Source organism: Amphiura filiformis, chromosome 5 (genome assembly GCF_039555335.1).
Source record: "Amphiura filiformis chromosome 5, Afil_fr2py, whole genome shotgun sequence".
Taxonomy (NCBI): domain Eukaryota; kingdom Metazoa; phylum Echinodermata; class Ophiuroidea; order Amphilepidida; family Amphiuridae; genus Amphiura; species Amphiura filiformis.
Genome location: NC_092632.1, coordinates 63887728 through 63912777, shown reverse-complemented (window position 1 = coordinate 63912777; position 25050 = coordinate 63887728). Strand labels below are relative to the sequence as shown.

General features: G+C 36.4%; 1 protein-coding gene across 1 annotated transcript; it reads left to right on the top strand.

Moving 5' to 3' along the window:
* The first annotated feature begins 158 nt into the window (after nt 1–158).
* LOC140153519 (vitamin D3 receptor-like) lies at nt 159–22220 on the top strand. The gene is made up of 6 exons (XM_072176293.1): nt 159–266; nt 10717–10841; nt 13936–14230; nt 16198–16547; nt 18648–19359; nt 21294–22220. The coding sequence occupies exons 3-6, from the start codon at nt 13936–13938 to the stop codon at nt 21536–21538; spliced, it is 1602 nt and encodes a 533-aa protein (XP_072032394.1). The 5' UTR covers nt 159–266; nt 10717–10841; the 3' UTR covers nt 21539–22220.
* The last annotated feature ends 2830 nt before the right edge of the window (nt 22221–25050 follow it).

Sequence of the window (25050 nt, the reverse complement as noted above, 5' to 3'; positions counted from 1 at the left end):
TCAAATAAATTGCTAGTCTCGTATGCATCTTTAAAATAACAGGTGGACGTTTAGAGATAAATGAATGAATCTACATCTCGCTGTTTAGTGAGTAGGAGACGGACATAGTCACGTGAAACTGGCTAGCTTTCTCAAATTTAGTCCTGTGTATACGGAAGGCAGTGTGTATGCGGATGTTCATGCAGAAAACAGCTGGGTCGTAGCTAATTCAACATGAATTCTTCATTTTTTGCCTAGTTTTGTAAGCTATGCACATTTTCAAAAAGGTATTTATAACATGTTATATCACTTAGATTAAATGTGATAATTGTCAGATGTGATGCAATTATTTTTTAGAATATTTGAAATTGAATGGTAAACACACCATGACCATGATCAAGATCATGATGTAATTTGTGTACACATCAATGATCACAATGTGTCAATTGGCAAATGGCAATCCCAATGGCCATGATGGCAATGCCATGTTAGTGGCAGTACATGTACCAGTGGCCTTGGAAGTTGCTGTGCCTTATTTTTATTCTTCAAAAATGAATTATGTTTTAAAATAAATCCAATTTTGCTTAGACTTAAAGTTGTTTTCTTTAAACTTCCGTGGTCCGGGTACGCGCTGGTGAATTGCGATCGCGTAGAAGTGACAAGGTCGCCTACTACGCGCCGAAGACCAATGGGTCAGCCGGCTTGTTGTCAAGTGCATTGATCAGCCAATCGGCATGATTGTTTATTGCTTTTGTGTTTACGCTCGTGTACGCGATATGCACAGGCACGACCACGGAAGTTTAAAGAAAACAACTTTAGAGCTTAGCCTAGGGAGCGTTCGAGCGTGTACACTCCAAATGTTCTCACTTTTGACTTTTAATGTTAATGATGTATAATATAATATTACTATTTAATAATAGTATGATAACATGTGATAATGAGCATGGTGAGGGCGATCTTTTCTTTTAGACCACCCGAGCTATATAAGGTTAAATTAAAACTATGAATTTATCAAATTAAACTTTCGCATCAAGATTTAACATGTTCTTAGCTTTACAAACATACCTTTTATTTCATCGAAAGCTTTATTTTGTTCCAAAATCCATGTTTTTATCGCAATATTTGACGTAAAAGAGCTGAATACAAAACCGGTGGTGCAAACTCCAAAACTTTTGCGTAGCATTTTCAAGCGCGTTTGACAGTATTTTACTGCATGACGCAATTTTGCATTCATTCATTGGCTAATTTCTCGAAAAACACAATGTATTTTTCTTTAAAAAAATCCATAATTTCTCAAATACTTTCCACTCATCTGATCATCTTTTTTTGTGACGGAAGTTATGCCGATTTTATGTTTCTTGCTTTTCCGATAATTTTTAAATTGTTTTTTGAGACAAAAACTTCATAGCAGAATTTTGTTTCCAAAAAGTTGTTTTAACCTTGTTTTTTACCCCATAATTTCCCTCATTTATCGAAGCCCTGCCAGGGGTAGCGTTTTAAGGGGTCTTGGGGTCCAGGACTCCTTGATTTGGCAGGTCCCCGTGATTTGGACCCCTTAATTTTGTGCGTCTGTGTAGAATTAGATGCTTGGACCCCTTTATTTGCCAATTAGGACCCCTGGCCTCGGCAGGTCACCGCTAACCCTGAGGTCTGCCCTCCTTCCAATACATTAAACCTTGACTTCAAAGTGTTTGGCAATTGTTTAACCTTGATGCAAAAGTAAACCTTGATGCAAAAGTAATAATTTAGTCCCTATATATAGCAAGGGTGGTCTAAAGGAAAAGATCACCAGTATGAGATGAAACTTTTGTCACACCTTTTGTAATCTGAAACGACGCAAGTGATATTGTATGATGCAGTTCTGATCGATGGAGTTTTTTATAATATTATTGCTCACTTCTCATCTTCTCTGGTTGGATGTAGCCGGTACCCAGGGGGGCCACTGACACTAATGGTGAAGGGGGTATCAGGCTCATCCGTAAATTCATGTAAAAAGGTATTTTTCAGAGGGCACAGTACGTGCATAACATGAATAGGGTAACAAAGTCATGTAAAATTGGTGTAAAAGGCTATGTTTTTGGAGCTCTTACTTAGGGTAGTTTTGCCCCGAGTTTGGCCAAGTTTGGGATTTTGTGCTTTCTCCTTTATTCTTGAAAAGTGAAAGAAAAGTCTGCCGCTTCTCCCTACTTCAATGCTACACCCCAAAAGCCATCCTTCAACTGTCAGCAATGACAGATCCCTACTGGCCCAGCTAGCATTACTAAATACGAGGTCCCCAAACGAGGTCACAACCTGGCCAGAACATACTTGTAACCAATCAGCATGCATTATGCTTTTTTCTTAACTGTGGAGCCAATATGAGGAAAGATAAAAGAAGCTTTCCGATTGGCTAAGAGGCTTTCCGATTGGCCAAACCTCTTTAAACTCATCAATATTCATGATAGTCTTGATGGCTTCCAGCCCAGAAAATTTGGTTAAGATCGGAACATGGTCAAAAGGAGCAACAATGCAACCACAAACTTCTAGGTTTGTAAACAAGCTGTGTGAACGAACTTTTGACATGTGTGAAAGTTTACCGGGTGTTTACAAATACATCGATTGAATAATTTGAAACTATTTGCTGGCTTTCCTTTTTAATATAAATCAATGAGTTTCAGGTTTTGGTTGGATGTACCACTAAATCCAGCATGATAATTAATGCTCTAGGATGTTTTAAATGGAGACAAAATTAGGAAATAGACCAAGCGAGACTGGCCGTGTTTGTCTTCCAACTTCATAATGTGTGGTTAAGTGTTTGCAGTCTCAATACTTGTTTAGGGTGCTTTTTGAGAGTCCATGGACGCGCCTGATACCCCTTCTTGTCACTATAGTGGCCCCCCCCCGAGCTGGTATTGCGGAGGGCAACGTGTGTCCTGAACTCGCCACCCTTAGCATTACATCACAATTATTATGAATTTTTACACCAATCGAGTTTCTAATTAGATTATTTCCACTATTAATTATCAACCCTAAACTAGCTAAAGTATACATTTTAGGAAAACTGAAGGCTTTTAAGCAATTCAAGTATATACATTTCAACTCATTATACAGCGTGACCTTCAAGTTATACAGGGTGGAAAAAATATTTCGGATAAAAAATGGGTTACTTAATGCATTGCTTATTATCAACTTGCAGTAATAAAATGGAAGTAAACAACATTCATTTGGTTAGAGGATATGGGGAGCCAACTGACTTTGGAAGAAACCAAAATCACAGCTGTTTGGTAATCTCGGAATATAGGGTGTCCCAAAGTATGTTCGAATTTTTTACAATTCAACATATTTTGAACTGAAACATTTTGCCCTTAACCCATACAGAAAAAATGAGTCCATATTTAGATTCCTCATCAAATTTCCCTTCAGAAAATCTATACTTTGACTATGATGGGATAAATAATTAAAATTTTACAGTAACTTTTAGATTTTGAAGAGATTCGCATTACTTACTGAAGTGAATATGAAAACGGGTAGTTTTGTATGGAAAAATTTGTATTTTCTAGACTAAAGCAATCATAATGATTAAAAACAATTAGTATTATTACTATTAATTGTTTAGCTGTAAGGTCATGAGTCTGGTATTTGTAATTTCTTACAACTAGTCCAAAGATTTCCACTTACGTTGTCTATTCAATACCATGTAAAAACTGTGATTTGGCATACATCGTTGAGACATGAAGGAAGTTCGGCAAACGCTTAGAGGAGCACAAAACTGAGGCAGAGAAAATTGGTGATAATATAAAAACCAGAGCCACCAGAAAAGCATCCCAATCAGTTGTTCACAAATCAGCCATTACTGATCTTGTAATAGAAAACAATCATGTCATCGATTGGGAGGAGGCTAGGATCGTCGGCAAAGAGAGTAATAGATATAAGAGATGGATTAAGGAGGCGATCACCATCAGAAAGCGGGGCAATACCATGAACAGAGACGAGGGGCAATACAACTTGAGTCACGTCTTTGATGATCTGATAAGTGAAAAATCAACTGGCAACTCGTTGCCAAGCAGCAGAAATCATCAGCTGTACACAGATCGTCATTGCAACAATAGCATCGATAAAGAAAACTGTCAGTTTTCGAAACGTCTGCAAGTAAGTGGAAATCTTTGGACTAGTTGTAAGAAATTACAAATACCAGTTTATCATGAACAGTCCTGATGAATCAAGATTATGCACTAAAAATATCAATCCCATAGAGTTTGTGTGTACCACATCCCCCACCTCCACATCCCTCACCTCCACCACCCTGTCCATTCTGAATTCTATGAAGCACAGTGTCAGTATTTAAAAGGCCAAAGAATTTCTTTTTACAGGATTGAAAGTGCATTTTACATGCTTTTGAGGGTCAAACTTTTCACAATGTTCTGATTTATCATGATGTGGTACATTGTGCAATCACATGCAGCAACTGAAAGTTACGACACAATTACAATATTTGTAAACCGAATCAGGCCAATAGCTAGGTTTAATGAACTAGGCCTGGTACTAGGGATCCCCCAAGAGCCAAATCTTGCATCATGGCTCAGCTATAGTATAATGTGTGTAAAATCATGTGTTGCACCATGCACTTGATCTAGACAATGTGCGCTGCCCTGAATTAAATAAATCCCAACCTTTCACCCAATTTGATAGTCAAAAGGTTTTTTTAATTTTTTTGCATGTCATGAAATCAATTCATACAGTGATTGTCACAGACTAGGTTTTGGAAAACCACATTCCTCTAGACTGTAAACCTTCTAGGTAACAGTTTGGTAGGAACCTGTTGTAAGTTTTATATTTCGCTGCCAAAGTGACCTAATAAATCGGATTAACTACCATAGCAATGGATGAATACAATTTTGACTATATCGCCCTACACTACAAGCAGGTTGCACTCATCACCTATGTATATCTGCAAGTATAGATTGAATACAATATCGCTCTTTTCAAAGATACTTATTTTACAGGTGCTAGTAATTAGAATGATAATGGTATAATGCATTCATGTAGATACCGCATGAACGTTGTAGTGCAGGGCGATATAGTCAAAACTTGTTGTATTCATCCATTGCTATGGTAGTTAATCCGATTATTACGTCACTTCAACAGCGAATTCTTATTAATATTTATTGTAAAGCTTATATACATGTATTATAAATTGAATCTTGTAATTGTTTTTAAAATTTAATTCATTTCATAATGAACAAAGGTGAAAAAAAGGTTTATATTCAAATCACACAGGAGTTTTAAAACGTCAAATTGATGTGAGTACATACATGTACAATCACTACAATGTATAAGGAAGGAAGTATGTATTTTTTAAGTTTACATACATGTATATTGTTGTTTACTTTTATGTAGTCCCAAGGACACAAGTTGTCCTCATCATCACATGTTTTACCTTGTTCGCTTCTATTGACTATTGTTCATAATAATTTTTTTTGGCCAGTGATGGGGGTCATAACAAAATTGACTCCAGTCGCCGACATATTCATGATGACCCCTAACCTTCTGAAGAAAATGGGAGCCCCCTAAGGTATCCCACAATGCACTTACATGTAAACTCTTGGAAGGGACATTCAGAGACTTTGAGTTGAAAATTGCTTTGCATAAATTTTATTTTATGGAGACCCTACAAACATATATAAAAGTTGAAAGTTTGAAGAAACTTGGTCTTGTATTTCAAATGAGCAATGTTGTCATTTAGATACCCTGCTGGGATCACCATTTATTTTAATTATATGTTTTAGGCCACACAAAAAAACACTGTTTTACGGTCCCTACCGACCCAGATTTTGCATTTTTTTAAATTTCTGCTAAAATTAGTCGTTTTTGAGCCAACATTTATTGATATTGACTGAAAATTTTTCAAAAAAATTCAGAACATTTTCAAAATATGTTTGCAAAAAAATTATATTTAACTTTTATAGCCTTCAGAAATAAAAAAATTAAAAAAGGGAGAATTTTGAAACTTTAACTTCTATCTGTCTAGCTTGAAACAATTTCTGGAATTTTCCCCAAAACATAGGGTGGGATTTTACTATGGTCGTACACTGTTGTGAAGTGGAATCCGATAGCGGCCGTCGCATTACAATTCTTTCAATTATGGTTTCTCTATGAGAATATACTTGTGTTTCGGCTGATGAGATCAGAGGTAATTGGTAATGATTCGGAAACAAATTCCAAGTGCATAATAAAGGGTGACTTGTTTGATTGCCATCATGATTAGCAAAACACTTTGTGTCATTGTCCTTTTTCGTTTCCTCTGTCTAAGGGTAACATAGGGTGGGGCTTAACTTGAAGGTGGGGGCTATACTTGCATCAGTACAGTATTACAGTAGTAATTACAGTAGTACAGTGTTATGGCAAATGATTAAAAATCGACACTTTTGACATAAAAGATCTTCAAAGTAAACTTTATAAATCTCATATGTGACAAGATCTGGTCCATGGGGGCCAAAGGCTGCAAATTTGGAACTGAGATAAAGGCAAAAATATGGAGTAAAAAACAATAAAATACATAAGAAATAGGCATCAAAAAACTTCATAACTTTAGAACCAAGTATGCTAGACCTTTGGTGTTTTCAGTAAATGATAGCCCATTGTATGTATAATGTAATAATTACAGTAACTCAATTTTCAAAAATGCCTCCTTTGGCCCCCATGGACCAGATTGTGTCACATATGTACTTTGTATGTAGCTGGGATGAAAAGCTGACCATCATATGAATATTTTGACCTTTCGTATTGAAGAATGAAGATGTATGAAGTTTCCCAAAAGACCTAAAATTTTTAAGTTGCTTATGAAACTTCATGCATATCTTCAAATTTTGCCCTTTCATATTGAAGTTCAATACGAATTGAATTTTCATACAGTGTATGATGGTCGGCTTTTCCTCCCAGCTACATACACTTTAAAAAAAATTCAAATTAAATTATTATTAGCTGCAGGCCTAATTTATAGCCAAACTAGTAATTACCGTACTAAAAATACTTCATTTTTGAACTGAGAGTTGACATTGATGAACAAACAAAACTATTTAAAAACAAAATCTAGTTGAACTTGAAGCAACTAACAGACACTTGTAACAATAAAAATGAACTCTGAACGATAACTGTTGCCCATCTGTGCATTCATCTCGCAATATATACACAAATATCGATCTAAAAATAGAAAGAATGATGATTACTAAAGGGCATTTACATATGAATAGACTCAACTGTTCAAACACAACGGTATCTAGGTGAAGCCGATAAGATCACGCGTGAATATCTTGCAGCGAGAAATGGTGAAGTCAGTCAAAGTTGATATGAGGTTGTTGGATGCTTAGTTTATCTTATCTTCTACATGGGCTGATAACAGCACTGAAAATAGTGATGTCCAGGCTACCGCCTGATCTAAAGTACACTGTGTCAGTGCTAACGGTATATGGCCTGAGCGATATGTCATTTTGAGCCTGTATTTTTGCAAACCGGTTGCTCTGCATAGTAAAGGATCATGGTTTAGGTCGCACATATATGGTGGATATAAGTCGCAAAGGGGAATACATTTAATTTTCTCGTCATTGTCGAATTGATCATGATATGATGTAATGTAAGTACATTGTATAATACTAGACTAGTGTATTGTTTGATTTGTTGTACGTTATATTATACAGTAACATTTCTTGAATAAATCATTCAAGTGTTTATGATGTTTAATGGATCCACTCCAACTGGAATGCACCTGTGGACTTTATTTTGCGATTATTTTGATTGGGGTTCATGATCAAACATAATCAGTAGACTAGTGATGGCAAGATATGTTTGATGCAACACTTTCTATAGGAGCAATTATTCCGGGAATTATTCCTACATGTCTTGAGAAACTTAATGCAGTGTTTTCTGGTACCAAACTGATAACTTAGTAAAAAATCTTTCAAATCACATTAGTAATGCAAGATTGAATGTACAGTTGGCTTACTCAAGTTTCTGATTTTCGTTTGTGGTTTTGGTGACATGGTTTCCCATTGCTGTGGATTTAGCTCTCACTAGAAGTTGTTATCAATACTATTTCGCACGTCTCTATAACAAACCAAAAACTTGAAGAAAGTACCGTATTGGTCCGAGTATAGTCCCACCCGTTTTGTATGTGAAAATTGTTCACAATTGGGGGGTGGGATTATACTCGGAATTTCAAAATTTTTTTTTTTTTTTAAGTTTTTTTCGGTTTTGAGTGTCCTGGACCTAGACCTAGATGCTAGGATCATTCATGGTTGACCTAAAAAAAAAAAAAAAAAAAAAAAATTTCAAGATATTTTGTATTTTTAATATGAAAATTGATACTTTGTATTCATGTCATAATCTATTAATTATTTCAAAATGCATTCAAATTCAATGCATTTTAAAATCATTAATAGAGTATGACATGAATACAAATTATCAATTTTCATATTAAAAATACAAAATATCTTGAATTTTTTTTTTTTTTTTTTTTAGGTCAACCATGAATGATCCTAGCATCTAGGTCTAGGTCCAGGGAACTTTTAAAAAAAAAAAATAAAAAAAAAAAAAAAATTTTTTTTTTTTTTACAATTTCTGAAATTTTTCGAAAAATGGGGGGTGGGATTATACTCGAGCATGGGACTATACTCGGACGAATACGGTACTTGAAAAATCGGTTGGAAGGCTGGAGATATAAAGTAGATGAAAGATGTGTCTGAAGTTTGGGATCAGCGTTGGCCATAGCCGGTATCGCGGAGCAAAATGATACTCAATTTTGATCACTTTGCTACACAATTCAATTTTGATCACTTTGCAACACAATTTTGGAAATGTGTAGCAATTTTATGCTATAGACTTACAGTGAAGTATGCAAATGTAGCAAAAATCAAGTAGTGCAAGCTGATAATACTATGCATAAAAAATGTCTTGCGTCCAACACTGTTTGGGATTTATTATTACATGTACATGAGTAGTGTGCTTTAAAAGTAGAGCATTACCAGTGATTACATGTGCTTGCGTGTGTAGATTTTTCAAACAATACTAGGGATCATTCGTCTGAATAAATGTAGAGCCGTGAAATATGTGACGTGTCATGTCAAAAGGAGACACTTTTGGGCAGGATATAAATTTTAAGATTTTTACATATATCTTAAATACAGAGATATTTTGCTCCACAACACCGTTTTCTCCAATGAAATCGGACATTCCTAGGCGAAGATATTGAGTTCGTAAGTTATGGTATTATAAAATTGGAAATTGAGATATCAGCCATTTAAAATATTATTGACAATGATGAGAATAGGAATTACCTTGAGAAATGTCTCTAAAAATACAAGATGCCAGTTAATTCCGGTTTGAAACTATCAGACAATATCTTAAACATTAATAACATCACAAATTCGCAACAAACCCAAATTGTGAAAAAATCACCCTCGTGCAGATTTTTGGCTATTTCTCCATTTACGATCCTGCCCAAAAGTGTCTCCTTTTGACATGACACGTCACATATTATTGACTGTCTATAAAAGATGTGACATTGTAACATATTGTTGTAGTGTTTGCTTTGAGTGACTGCTCTTGGTTGAGTTTAATCAGTTATTATTGTTGACACTTACGTAACTTGTACTTCTTACTTAATCTTATCAGCAGGTCCTTGCTGATGCCCTACAAAATCAGGTCACACATTGACTGATGTAATTTTACCAAAATGATTGGTACCCATCAGTTTTCATTGATAATGGATGAGTCTGATGTAATAAAATAAACTTAAAATCAGCATTAACTCCAAATAATTTGTAGATTATAATATTGTATAACAAGAGTAACATTCAAGAGTAGTATCAAGTATCCAATGTTGCATTTGGAAGAGGCAGCCTTTCCAATAAATATCAAAACTGATGAGTACCAATCATTTTGATACAGCCTGTACACCCAACAGCTTAAGCACCACAGTGTACAGTTGTCGCATGGAATTGGGTGAAAATGTTTATAAATTAATCACAGGAAAACCATCGGGACTTTTTAAACTTATAAAAAGTTTCAGTGGTGGTGACATACTTCCTATTTTTGTGAAATGAAAACTTTTTTATTGGGAAATATTGATTTTGACTTCCAAATCACTGTACAATGTGTGTATAAGGCCAAAAAAAAGGTTTGTCTCAAAGCTTGCGCACATGTTTGTAAAATAGCGTGATTTGAAAAAAAAGAAATGCAGAATTTTTCTTTATTTCAAAAAAAAATTTTTTTTATAGTTTTTTCCAGGAAAATTCGGCGAAAATCCGATTTTTTTTCCTCAAAATACCATAAAAATACCAAGTCGGGAACTAGAAAAACAACTCGTGAGCTTTGAGACAAACATTTTTTTTTTTGGCCTAAGTAACAAGCATGCCCTTGATTTAATTTTGAACTCTTTCAATTTTTGGTGCACATTGCAAAACAATAAAGGTTATCCGTGTTCTATAAGTGACTGCTATACCTTGTTTAGGACTTTCAAAAGAAGTTCCTGCATGTGCAACCATGACTGTTTCAAAATAGCCCGCCAAAGTCATGCAGGTAACTCCGAGGTCATGCATTGAATTGGTTTGAATGAGAAATACTACAGGAACCAGCGCCTTATGTTAGAAGTCACACATGAGTAAAGTGGATAACCTAGATCAAAAACAGCTGCCCTGGAGATCAATTAATTTCATTTTACTAATTTTTTGTTTGTATTTTCTCTTTTATATTTTTTTTCTCTAGGGATTCCAATACATGTATCTTTATGAAGTGAAGCTGATATATGAAGACAAAATTTCTGTTTATGATCATTGATCTAAGAATCCATATTGATGCAAAAATAATAAAGATATAGTGAAGAAAGCAAGGTAGGTTGGGGTGTGTGTGTGTGTGGGGGGGGGTAGGGGTGTGTAGGTGTTTGCCAGCAAAGGCGGACACTTTACAACCGTGGGCGTCACTGCAACCGGTACCGCCGCTGTGTAGCTGACATGTACAATTGACTGCAAACAGTCTAAAAATGCATTTGAGAGTGTGTCCTGTATTGTTGATATAACAATCAGTCCCTTGTTGATAGGTTAAAATTTAAAAAAAAATTGAGTATACATGTAATTTATTTAAAACGGATCAACATCCCAGGTTATGCACAGAAAATCTAAAAAAACATTTTCATTTTTTGGTAGACTGCATTCATTGGTCCAGTTGATAGGAGGAGTGTGTGGCCATTGCCAACAGTGGTAAATCAGCTATTCAACATGCTTGCAATTGTCTTGCTTGCTTACTTGCTTACAGACTTGTAGTTTCCGTACTCGTACCTGTACTGGAGTCCCAATTTCCATACCCATGGCTCTGTACCCGTTGTCACAGGACTGTCCCACACCTGTACACAACACATACTAGCACCCTATTTTGGGTTTGGAGCCATCCCAATACTACAAATCTGCTTGCTTTAATATGTCAAGTTGTTTCATTGTCTTAACAATTGTCTTTAAAAAACCTTTTAAGGTTTAAAAGTTTTGAAACCTAAGTTTAAAAAAAAACAAGTTAGCATTTTTTCCTCATTAAATTTCAATAAATTATACGAGAATAATTTTTGATGGGTGGTACCACATTGTACCTTAAAGGAGGATTTCGTGATCCTAGCATCCTCTTTTTATGACCTTTTTCAGTAGATATCCACGAAAAAAAGCTTATTTCCAAAATTTCAGTTGATTCCGATTTTGCGTTTGCGAGTTATGCATGATTATGTGTATTACACTGCTCCATAGACAATGTGTTGTAATTTCGTTTTGCTAAACGAATTAATCTGCACGAAATATTTGGTACATAAACACTATGTAGCCAGAGGTATCCAGTGGTGTAAAAATCTCAACTTTTTTGGGGAAAAGTGGGGGGTTGAGGCTGTGGATCACGAAATGCCCCTTTAAATAGATAATGAAGTATTTGGACAGCTTACATGGATATAAATGCCCATTAATTGTGTATCTGTCAAATAGTATTTGAGAGTAAACCTTTCTGTTTTAACTCCACGGCAAACATCTCACAGTCCGGAAACATGTTTTCTGACAAATTTTAACCCAGTTACCATGACGATAGATAGCTTTTTCAAATTGATGGTATTTGCTGAGCAATAGGTTTGAAAGCAAGGCTGACGTATGTCAAGTGCATTTGCCAAGATCATGGCGAGCTTGAATAGGAAAAGAAAAACATAGGGTTTTTTTTTAAATATTTTGTTTTTGTGTATTTGTAAATCTTTACTTTACAGAAGCCCAGGACAGAAGTAAATTGTGAAGTTGTAGTTTATGGGGATCAGTGTTTATTGGGCTATTCCATTTTACCCCCCCCCCCTCCCCCTGGAAGATTTTGGAAATATCATCCACAGGGAGAGTACGAGTTTTGAATAGAATAGACAATTAGGTAACTTCTATTTGAAATACTTACTCCAGTTGTGGAAGGTATAGGTAAAATCATAATACAGGGGGAGTATGGGTTTCAAAATTATTAACCCTGACCAATTACAGTTGAAAAGCATACTTGCCCTTTGGAAGATATTTCCAAAATCTTCCACAGGGGGAGAGTGGATTTTAAATGGAATTTTCTTGCCCATAACAGTTGATATATGTTAATACTTGATGGTGATGTTTATCATTTAAGACTGATCAAGGACGTGGTATACATATTAATAATTAACAGCTATGGTGGTTGCTTGCACAGATTTTAGCATTATTTTAAAGAGTGGATGGAGTGTATGTCACTGAAACATTTATTTATATTCAAATTAAAGAAGATGGCTTAAGCTGAATTTATACTCGATTGCTTTTGCAGAAAAGCGATTCTCACGCATGCTCAGTGTTTACTTACATTTCCAGAGCGTCAAGCCGATCAATCGATTCAAATCGCTGAGGCAAAAATGACGTCGCTTTTGCAAGTTGAAGAAATCTCAACTTCCCAGCGATATCGCTTGACACGTGAATGCGTCAAACAGTCATATACAACCAACTGGAACTATTATTTTGCTAATTAATTTACCTTTCTCGATAATTAATGTTTGTTGATGAATTAATTCAAAGCAATAATTGTTGACAGCAACTGATGCTTTAAAAATGTATTTTGTCGTCTGCAATTGCTATCTCCGTGATAAGTATAAATGCAAAAGCGACGGGCCATGCATCGCAAAATTCGGCGATTGCCCATCGCTTTCCAAAAGCGTTTAATCGCAATCGCTCGGCGATCTAGTATAAATTCAGCTTTACATTAAAAAGTTCATTTTAATTAAAGCAGGACAAAACTGTAGGACAAAATTCTTTGTGTAGGAGAAATGTTTAAATGGTACCAAACAAATTTAACAAGGCGGCCAGCAATTGGTACACGTCTTGCAGCACCATGCATAAGGGAATTAGTCAAGGTTAAAATTTATCCATGTAAATTCTGTTCTGTCTGTCATCAAAGTAACAGGTGTAAGTCGGTTCTTCTGTGGCGAACTGGCCAAGCGGGGCTCCCTGTTTGAAATAGTATTATTGCAAGAAAGAACAAATTTATCGATACCCTACCCAGCAAAATGAGCAAATACAACAATGTTCTAAAAGTGCATTTTGGTTTTAATCAAATTGGTTCTTTTTATCATTTAAATTTTGGATAGGTAATGAAACATTCTTGAAATGTTTGAATATGAAAAAGCACTACAACAACATATAAAAAAATGTTGTCGAAATGTTATTGTAAAATATTTTTGGGCAGACATCTTGGCAAAATACTTTGTTTTACATCTAGTTTTCAAAAATGTTTGGAATTTTATTAAAACGTTTTATACCCTTTATACCTCCATTTAGACATTTTCTTTCAAACCTGTTGTGTTTGCTGGGTGTAAGTACAGAGGGCTTAAAATAATTTTTTCAATACCAAATATGTATTCTACCAATAAATATACAAAAATGTAAGTATATTGATGTTGTTATTTTTTTGCAGATGGCTAGTGAAGAACCAGAGCAAGTATCGGTAAAATCACCTCCAAAAGAAGACAAAAAAGGAGCGGAATCAAAAGAAGACCGCATATGTCTTGTGTGTGGGGACCGTGCCAACGGCGTACATTACAATGTGTTATCTTGCGAAGGGTGCAAGAGTTTCTTTTTGCGAAGTGCCAAGTCAAAAGCAGTGTTTACCTGTAGTCAAGGAGGAACATGTTCAATGGATCTGTACACCCGGAGACACTGTCCAGCCTGTCGCATGCAACGGTGTAAAGAACTCGGCATGAGTTTGGATAGTAAGTCGTACATTATTTGGTGGTAGAAATTTAAGCATTAATGCACATTGTCTTGCTGTGTTTTAATGATGAATTTACTGCACAATTTACTATACTATTTGTAAATAATGTTTTACAAGTCCAATAATTTACTCACGTTTTATACGTTTCATCTTCCGATCGGAAGACTTCATCAGTAATGCATACGACCAGCTACGGCAAAGAACTATACACTCTGGAGATGATCAGAGTAGTAGTGTTGCTGGTTCATCACATTAATGATGAAGTCTTCCGATTGGAAGATGAAACGTCTAAAACGTACCAATAGTATGATACCTGACCGTCCTTAATGAACTTATTCAAGGTGCACAATTTACTGTAGACAATAGTTAAATCATTCAACAAAACAATTATAATATGACCAAAAGAAAATATATAGCAAAAGTAATCTAGAAATTATCGAATCAAAGATTTTGTGGAACTTCAGTTTAGAAATGGCTCAAACCGACTTGTGCGTTGTTGTTCCACCTAACATAATGGTATCTCCTGTGTTCCGTCCGACCATAGATACACAGTTGGGTCTCAAAACAATACTGTTTGTAAATAATGTCAACTCTTTTTTGTGGAGCCCAGTAAGTAATAATTGAATAGTCTAATATGTAAACCTATACCTAGTATTTTAAAAACTAGAGTTATTTTTTTAAATGTAGGTGATTGCCCTGTCTTAAAGGGGAAACTTAATTGTTTCTATAACTTCCCCTTTTTTAACAGAGGAAGTTATCATGTTTCATCGTTATTGTAAAGTGAACCCTTTTCCCATTATCTAGTCCTGGTTGATTTTCCTTCATCTGATGAGGATATTGATAATCCAAATGTACAGCACAGATAGGTGTTATAATCAGTGACAGATCTAGGGAGAGAACACAGGATGTTGACACCAAGGAGGTTATATTAACATGGAGATATATTATGTGACTGGACACTACGAATGAGCCGTAAAGTCATCAAATTGTATTCTGAGTTACAGTGTAAATTGTGCGTGAAGGTCGTATTCATAGGTACCTCAATTTGGTGTGACAAGTATATCAAACACTGTTTAAACCAATCAATAATCCTATTGCTGAAGAGGATAATAAGCTTCTACGGTACTACCTATTTCTATAGAATCCTTAAATAGTTCTTGTCTTTGTTTGCTTTGGCTAAATCCTGTTCAAGTGGTGGATAACAAAGCATTGTATTTTGTCTAGGTATGTGTAACCAACAATTAACAATGAGAGGACATTCCTGAACCTCGTTGACTTGGGGATGATTTGAAATGACCGCCAATTGTGACTGTTTGATATTTATTATCAGAAATGTGGAAAAAGAGACAATTTTGTTGAAGGAACAAAGTTCAACAAACCATATTCCCGCTTCTGGATATCGTTTGAAGTCATTAATACCATTTTAAAGCTTATGATATATATTTTTTAAACACAAAATAAAACAAAATTAACAGGGGCCGACTTTACGGCTGATTCGTGGTGTCCAGTCACATATATTATGTTGTTCCTTTGATGCTTATTTGATTTGCTGTCAGGCTATTCATAGAAGTGGTACCATTGTTTTTAACATTTTCCAATATGTCAGCCCTCAAATCGGACACAATAGATTAATAAAAGCTTCAGTCCATTGGTTGAAAGTTCTAAAGACCTGCAAAATCACACATAATTGGCTTATTTGGAGTACAAATGATAATTTGTTGTTGGTGCAGTAATGGGGAAGACATGTTTTAAAAACATTTTTATGACATTTTTTTCAATAAAACAAAACCATATACATCTATACTAATTGAACACATAATTGTTACAACCACTTAAAACATTGATCAATTTATTGTTAAAATCCTGCCACTGTGTTGATGTTATTCATTTTAGAACTACCCAATCCTGCAAAAAATTCCTACATTTCATGATCAATCAATATTTTTTTTCTCATACTTTTCACAGGAGTGTGGGACAACGAGAGACTGAAAACGCGCAAGCCACTCATAAGAACAAAAAGGAAGAAGAAAGTTCCACCTGCTAAGTCGCCGCCGACAAAAATACCGGCCATGGAAAGCATTCCAACAAGTAGCGGATTGCCGGTGAGTCCGGGGATGGTGACAACATTTCTGCCACTTTCCACACCGCCAGCACCAGCAGCAGCAGCAACAGCAGCAGCAACAGCACCACCGGTAGCAGCACCGCCAGCTGCTCCTGCTGTACCTGTGCCACAGTTAACACAGGAGCAACTAGACTTGTTAGAAGGATTAGAGAGAGGTTACACAGCGTCCAAAGAAGTCTTCAAGAATATATTTGTAAGTGTTGTGGTATGATGAAAGAAGGTTGTATTAACTTTTGCCTGTGAGAATTTGTAGGGTGCATTGGGCTATTCCATTTAAAATCCATAGTACCATAGTATCCATTAGCTTAAGCCTTCCACAGAGGGAGTATGAGTTTTGAATAGAATAGAATAGAATAGACAATTGGGTAACTTCCATTCAAAACACTCACTCCAGTTGTGGAAGATATAGGTTAAGCTATACTACAGGGGGAATATGGGTTTCAAAATGATTAACTTTGACCAATTACATTTGAAAAACATATTCCCTCTGTGGAAGATACTTCCTAAATCTTCCACAGTGGGAGTGTAGATTTCAACTAGAGTAGCCCATCACATAGTGACGGATCTACATAATACGGTAAAATTCATAGTGACGGATGTTGAGATTTCAAAAAAATTGTGAAATCCATAGTGATGGAAAATTTGGTAATTATGTGAGATGTACGATTTTGCAACATTTTAAGGTTTTGAAAATAACTTTCAATGGTCTACTTTTAATAGACATATGAATTGCTGAACAATAATGGCATGTTTATAATCTATGCCCAATATAATTCACCTACTCAACGTTTTCTTGATACTCATTTTTTGATAAATTTGCGATCAACATCTGTCACTATGTAATGCACCCGGGGTTGACATCCGTCATTATGTAATGCACCTGACAAATTATGTAAAGTTTGGGTATTTCAAATGTGGCTTTTGGAATCAATTATCAGGCCCCTACGCATAAGTTGCTGGTATAAGTAAAATCATGCATTTAAGTTAGCTCAAAATCATGCAGTCAAGTTAGCTCAATCGTTAAGGCGTTCGACTATGGTGCAAGAGGTTGCGGGTTCGAACCCTGGCGGTGCCTAGTATGCTCTCATGGAAAAATTGAGTTAGCTTGAAATTGCCCTCGACAAGGAACTTACTGCTAATTGTCTCATTGTAACCCGTACGAAACTCGGGGAACTGATCCTGGTTGCGATGTAGCAGCAAAGTCCCTGATTTGTTGTTAAATGGTTTATGGAATGATGTGGGGCCGTAGTGGTCAGCGACAACCTGTAAAGTGTTCTGAGGCTTGTGGATCAACGTCTAGGCATTGTGCCTGTGCGTAGCGCACTATAAATCACTGCGCTTTAAAAAAAATTTATTTATGGATGGGGACTTTCCCTTTTGATCTGTCATCAGAGCTAATGATAATATAACATATAGAAAATAGCATATTTGACATCATAATTAGAGCCATCCTTTAATTAGCACTCTTGTTTAGTGCTCATTGGAGATCTCCTGTTTAGTGCAGTTTTAGCATGAAATTGGTAAAATTTTGTTTATTTAATTACAGTAAATCATCTGGACCCTTGAGTTTCAATGGCTATGATATTTTGTTTACAGTTCTTATTTTTTTTTTTTTTTTTGCGAAATAATGTTTTGCATGAATGCCCTTTTATGACATACAGCACATTGTATATGATAAGTACCAATGAAATGACTTTGTCGAGCGTGTGAGGAACCAACATATGTAGCACAGACGGTGAACTGCGCAGTAACAATGTGCGTATCGGTGCAAGGTTTGTAGGGGCCCTTTCACAAAGGCTATATGTAGCACCGACGGTGAACTGCTCAGTAACAATGTGCGTATCGGTGCAAGGTTTGTAGGGGCCCTTTCACAAAGGCTATATGTAGCACCGACGGTGAACTGCTCAGTAACAATGTGCGTATCGGTGCAAGGTTTGTAGGGGCCCTTTCACAAAGGCTTTCCGGATTTAGGGCTCATATTGAAATACCCTACCACGTTTTCACACAGAAAGAAGGCAGGATTCCCTCGCTAAGCGCGCCTCAGGAAAGCTCGGTCATAAAACGGATGGATTATATGCATCAGTGATACACCCTGCCCAGGATTTTAACAAAAGAAGGCTAGCACAGGAAAGCTGCAGGATGGCGCACACCTTCCTGTGTAAGGGAATTTCAATATGAGCCCTTATGGAAATGGTCAATTAGGTAAAATACAGTTATACTTTCAGCTTGATCCACATCATGTTTGATAACATCATGACTTACGTCATTATTTTGAACACTAATTTTTTTGCAGCCTCGAGCCAGTCCCATTGTAGATCAGGATGGCAACCCTTCGACGGATGGTAGTACTAGTAAAGAAGAGACAACCATGCCTCTCTCAGCAGCAACAGACAGTGCTTCTTCAGCCCTGGCAGCAGCGGCGGCAGCAGCTGAAGCGGCTGGTGTTTCCATAGCAGGTGCTAGCGCTTCTTTCATAGACAATCAGTTTTTGCAACAATTACAGGCAGATGTCGGAGCAGACGGAGCAATGGGACTCATGTCCAGCGATCCGGCAATTTTTTCATCATCACTGCAACGAGTCACGTCCTTTATCACGAATGGTAACATGAGCATGATGCAGGAAACCCAAGGAAAACCCAAGTTACAGATATGCAAGGAACTTCTGCACATAGCCATGGACATGTTTGCGATCTTAGTCAAACAGACCATCCATTTTGCAAAAACCATTCCCGGTTTTGTGGACCTGACGTGCGATGATCAGGCCGTGTTGATTAAAGCGAGCATCATAGATGCCTTACTTCTGCGCTGCGCAGAAAGCTATGCCCCGGACAAGAATTGTTTGATCAATGACATGAACGGAGAGATGTTCAGTATGAAGATGATGTACCAGTTGGGTTATACAACGTTCTTGGAACCGGCATTTCAGTTTATGAGGGAGACCAAAGCCTGTGGGTTGTCAACGGCAGAATATGCATTGCTGAATGGAGTAGCCATCTTATCACCAGGTAAGGATGGAGCCTAAAAAAAACTTCAAACATTTCTGGGGTTTAAATTGTGCATGTTAGTTAAATATATGTGGTGTGATCAAGCAAAATCATTCTGAAGTGGTACATATTCAATTTTCAGTTTTCAACATGATTGATTATATAAAGCATTTGCAAAGCAGAAACCCCATTGAAATTGAACATTTAGTGCCAAAGATATGAACAGTTGAAGTGATTCCAAAATAAAAGGCAACAAAAGAAGCTATTTCATTTGTTTGGCTATATCTGAAAATCAATATTTGCGACTTCCGACTGATTTTGCTTGATCACATCACATATATATTTTCATTCAAATTTGAAGCTGGCAATTTGCCCTGCACCGCCAACATGAACAGGCAAATCCCTGCTAAAATCAGTCACACATGATTTTTTGCATGCATGACAGTGACAGCAAATCGCAACCTGTATACATCTGACACAATACCAGAGATATGAAGTCTGCACAAAAAGTAACGCAGCTGTTATAAATATGCCTATTTTACAATATTTCAACATGGAGAGAAGGATGATTTATTTACGCGCATTTTGATACCCCATTTTTCAGATGTCGTTCAATATTAACAACACAGTAGTGCTTATAAAGAAAAATACCTGAATTTAAAAGTTGCAGTTTACAGCGATCAATGGCTATTATGCCAGTACTGTAGCACGTAAAGGCCGCCATTATCTTTGCGCTTACTTCAAATCAATACAAATAGGTGCAACTTTTAACTTCAGGTATCTTTCTTTCAAAACACTGCTGTATTGTTGATATTGAACAAAATTGGACAAATTTGGTATCAAAATGCGCGTAAATAAATCATCCTTCATTTTATGTTAAAATATTGTGAAAACAATTATTAGTTCTGAAGCTATAGGCGTGTTTATAACAGCTGCGTTACTTTTTGTGCAGACTTTATATGGGATAAGACCATCTTAACAGCGCATCATACGCATCACCTCCAATATTGAAGTGCCACCACCCCAGGGTTTATGTAAGCCTAACATTCATTTGAAGTGTCAACGCTGTCCCAAAACTGCAACCTTTTTTATGAAGCACCTGATATATGATGTTGTTTACTTGTACTAAGTTCACCCCTGTAGTTATCTGTTTGTATACCTCATAATAGATTGGATTATTTACCTTAATATGAATCACAGCTCACAAGTATTTGTTCAATGAAATAATGATTTGAAATAATGAACACAAAGTTGAGGAACCAAACCACAAAGTGATGAAGGAAGCACAAATCATGCTTAAATTTATGTAATTTGTCCACAGATTCAGACTGGATTTGCCAATGTTTGTGTGTCCCTCAACAAAAAAACCTCCAAATTACTCTTATTATGCCGGATAAACTTTGAAATGCACTAATCGCCATGCAAGCTTTGTAAAGCTGAAATTATACTCCATCACTATTGCAAAAGCGATTCTCATGCATGCTCAGTGTTTATCTCCGTTTTCAGACGTCACGCCGATCAATCGATACAAATCGAGCGATGTCGCTTGACACGTGAATGCATCAACCAATCAACCAATCATTTTCTATCATAGGAATTTATTATTTTGCTAAATAATTTACCTTTCTCGATCTTCGGAGATGAATTAATTCAAAGCAATAATTATTCTAATAATATATTTTGTGGATTTTTTGTATATTTTAATTGTGGTATGCAAACGTGATCACCGTGATAAGTATAAATGCAAAAGCAACAAGCGATGTATCGCAAAATTCAGCAATTGCCCATTGCTTTCCAAAAGCAGTGCATATCAATCGCTCTGCAATCGAGTATAAATTCAACATATACATGTACCGGATGTACTCTATTTTGGTCTCTAGCATGACAATCCAATATAGCAGATTTTGCACAGATTCCAAGTCTAATCTCGTTGAATTTGCCCTTTACTATTTCAGATAGGACAGAGTTACGTAATCGAGAGCTCGTGGAGCAGATGCAGCAGAACCTGATCCTGACCTTGTACCAGTCCACTAAAGTCTACCATGGCTCAGATAAAACCCTCTTTGCAAAACTCATCATGAAACTCACCACACTCCGAGACATTGCCGTAGTGCACCTGAGCGACCTGATGGAGGTCAAAGTTCGTGAGGGGGATCTGAGTCCACTTATTGCTGAAATATTTGGTCTAGAAGGGACATAGCTACATATTTCATCGGTGTTGATTTTTATTTGGTTTATGAATCTGAAATGAAATGTATATTTGGTTAAAGCTTAAAACAAAATTGAAATTATGTATCATAAATGAGAGTATTGCACACTAAGACGTAAGCAATAATATAATGCAAAATTTGAAAGTGATCATGTTACAATTTTGGGAAATTTATAAACCAATACGTTTTCCACATATTGTATTTCTTGGCTTCAAATACTGGTTTGATATAAGATAATATAAAGAAATAAGCTAATTATAAACTCCAGTCAAGGAGATCCTTCAGCTTAAAACTATCCCTTCATTGCTAAAGCACCTACACTGGTTTTCAGGAAAGAATGGCAGTCTCTTGCCCTGATCTACGCAAAAGCCCTGTTAATGAGCAACATACGCAGAATTTTGTGTTTACTTCCTGATCACCGCTCGGCGTTCTGCACCAACCAACGCTTCGACCCTTAATTGACCAATCAGATTACCGATCTGCTGTATGATTGTGAGACGATTGATTTAGCCAATTAGAACCCCACTTCTGTGTTTACGCTGTATACGTGCTCAAAATGTAAACAAGTGCCATTCTTCTCTGCCAGCAAGTGTAAAGATGACCTTTAGTGGCAAATTTATGTCATCTTTGTGATTTTTAATGCATATTTTGTTAGTATCAAATATAATCGGGAAACCAGTTTGCAAGGGTTTTTCTTATGGAACACAATAGCCTCACCCCAATGGCATAGTTCAATAACCTCAATTAAACAATCATAATGCAAAATTTGACCTCAAGTTGCAAAGCGTGAGTTTTTGTACCCATATTTTCTACGGTCATTCAATGATTGTACAAACGTATTTGGGTTAAAGAACTGTGCCTCTGATAGATGAACATGTTGTGGATCCTAGTGTTTGGTAGTTTGGGTGCAGGTGGCACTCTATATGATGTCCATCCCCATCCGACTCCACAGGAGACACTTGTAAATGCATGCTTTGGTGTTTTTTGGACAATAGTCGAATACTCACCCCAGTGGCATAGTTCAATAACCTCAATTAAGCAATCATAGTGCAAAATTTGACCTCAAGTTGCAAAGCATGAGTTTTTGTACCCAAATTTTCAGGTCATTCAATGATTGTACAAACGTATTGGGGTTAAAGAACTGTGCCTCTGATAGATGAACATGTTGTGGATCCTAGTGTTTGGGTGCAGGTGGCACCCTATGTGTTGTCCATCCCCATCCGACTCCACAGGAGACATGCATGCTTTGGTGTTTTTTGGACAATAGTCGCATTGTATGGGCTTATGCAGCTGATTACTATTATTGCCCATTTGACAGATTACAGTATAGTATGTTGAAAAAAAAGGAGAAACAAAATTGAGTGGTTTCCAAAATTCTGATATTATACAACAATATTTCATACTGTAAAGAATGATTTAATACAAACTAAGTTGACTTCTTATGACCATATCATGACTCATACAATTGATTTATTATTTGTTTGTGAAGTTCTGACATCTTACACAAATTTGTCAATTAATTGACTTCAAATTGATGAAAGAAAAATCATGTGAAGCACATTTAACCCCATGAGAACTACCTGCCTATTGGTCTAAAAGAAGTTTCCATTATCAATTGGACCAATCAGCAACATTGTTACAATAATTTCACCATGCAAAAAAATGGGACAAATTATTTGCAAAACTCCATTGATTGGTGATTAAAATGAAGATATCATTTAATTGACCAATCAGAGGTAATGTTAGATCGGCAGGTAGTGCTCAGGGGGTTAATGTTGTGTTTCATTATTCTTAATAGACTGCTAATAAACATGTAAATGGCAAACATAACAGCAGTTTGATAAAGACATCAACATTAAGGATGAGAAAACAGAGTGTACTATTGCACAAGCGAGGCTGCTGAATTCGGAAACTGGTTTACATACAAACATGAGCAGACAACACTTTTGATATACATTGGTTGGCCTAAAGTTTGATAGTGACATAGGTGCATATTTTGTTGTTTGCAGAATTGATCACGCATATAAACTTAATCGTGCAGAAGGTACACCACGCATGTGTACAAGAGCAGTTTGTCAGCATGCTTGCGGCACAACCGTGAAAATGCATTGATGTCACTACCAAACTTGAGGTGAACCGAGAATTGTTCTTGGTTTATAGAAAGTAACACTCATACTATGAGTTGTTTGCAATGTTTTGTGAAATATGCATGCAGGAGCTATTATGATCATTGATCAAAATTGCCTCTTTATGCATTTTAATCATTAGGTGCATCAGTGATAGTAGAAATTTTATTTGAATGAACACAGCTGCCAACAGCGCGCAGCGTGATGATTCCCTGTGTACATTTTGTGATGAACACCTGCGTGTACGCAACACGGAGCGGCAGAAGTGAATCTTACCATGCCAACTTAATTAGTATTTTCATTATTGTATCCTTGGTCGTGCGTTCATATTTTGAAATAAATATGCCACATATGATCGCAGTTGGATCGCGTACAGCTGTTGGCAGCTATGTTCATTCAAATGAAATTTTTACTGTAGACAAAATGTTTTGAACAGTAAAATTTTGATTACCACTTTGTGGTTAATTGCTGTAAACCGTTGACAAGAGCATTTTCTACTTTGTACATCACATATTCACTGCTTTAAACGTGTTTGTCTCTGATTGGCTGCTGATGCGATCTGCTGGTGTTGAGTCACTGAACTGTGCATGGTATGCATTGTTAGTTCCGCCTTATCAACATCGCTGAAGTACGCTTTCATAAGTTTAAAGCAATTTACTATGATAGTTCACTTTGTCAAATTTATGAAAGAAAACTGCTGTGAAGTAATGTTGTTTTACAGCATACCGTAAAAACTCGATAGTCAGCATATGTGCTTACTATCGAGCGCTTTTAAAACATGCAAACATGAAGAGCCCCATCCACAAAAGTGTAAAAGGGTTTTGAGCAAATCGTTGATACACATAGTTATATGCAAACAAGTAAACCTGCAAATGTGTGTCTCAACCCCATTAGCTCAGTTGGTAAAGCGCCGGACTTTGGTATAATTTCATATTTTCAAAAGCGCTCAATAGTAAGCACCTCATGTACTTTTGGCCCTTGAACATGAATAAAGCCTTGTAGGTGTATACTTTATATTGAAGAGTTTGCTTTATCCATGTTCAAGGGCCAAAGTACATGCAAGAAAAAACTCATTTACTTTTGGCCCTTGAACATGGATAAAGCCTTATAGGTGTAGACTTTATATTGAAGGGTTTGCTTCATCCATATTCAAGGGCCAAATGTACATATGAGGTTTTTCCCACCCAGTGACGATATGAGATGTCATACATTCCACAAAATTAACAACTTGCAGCCTTTGAAATAAGAAAAATCCATGTATGAAGATAACAGTTTGTACAGTGTAGAGATGATGGCAGTATTATGATGTAAAGAAAATGGAGAGAGAGGGATTGATGACTATTCTTTGACAATATTGCCATTGCTTTTGTGGTCAC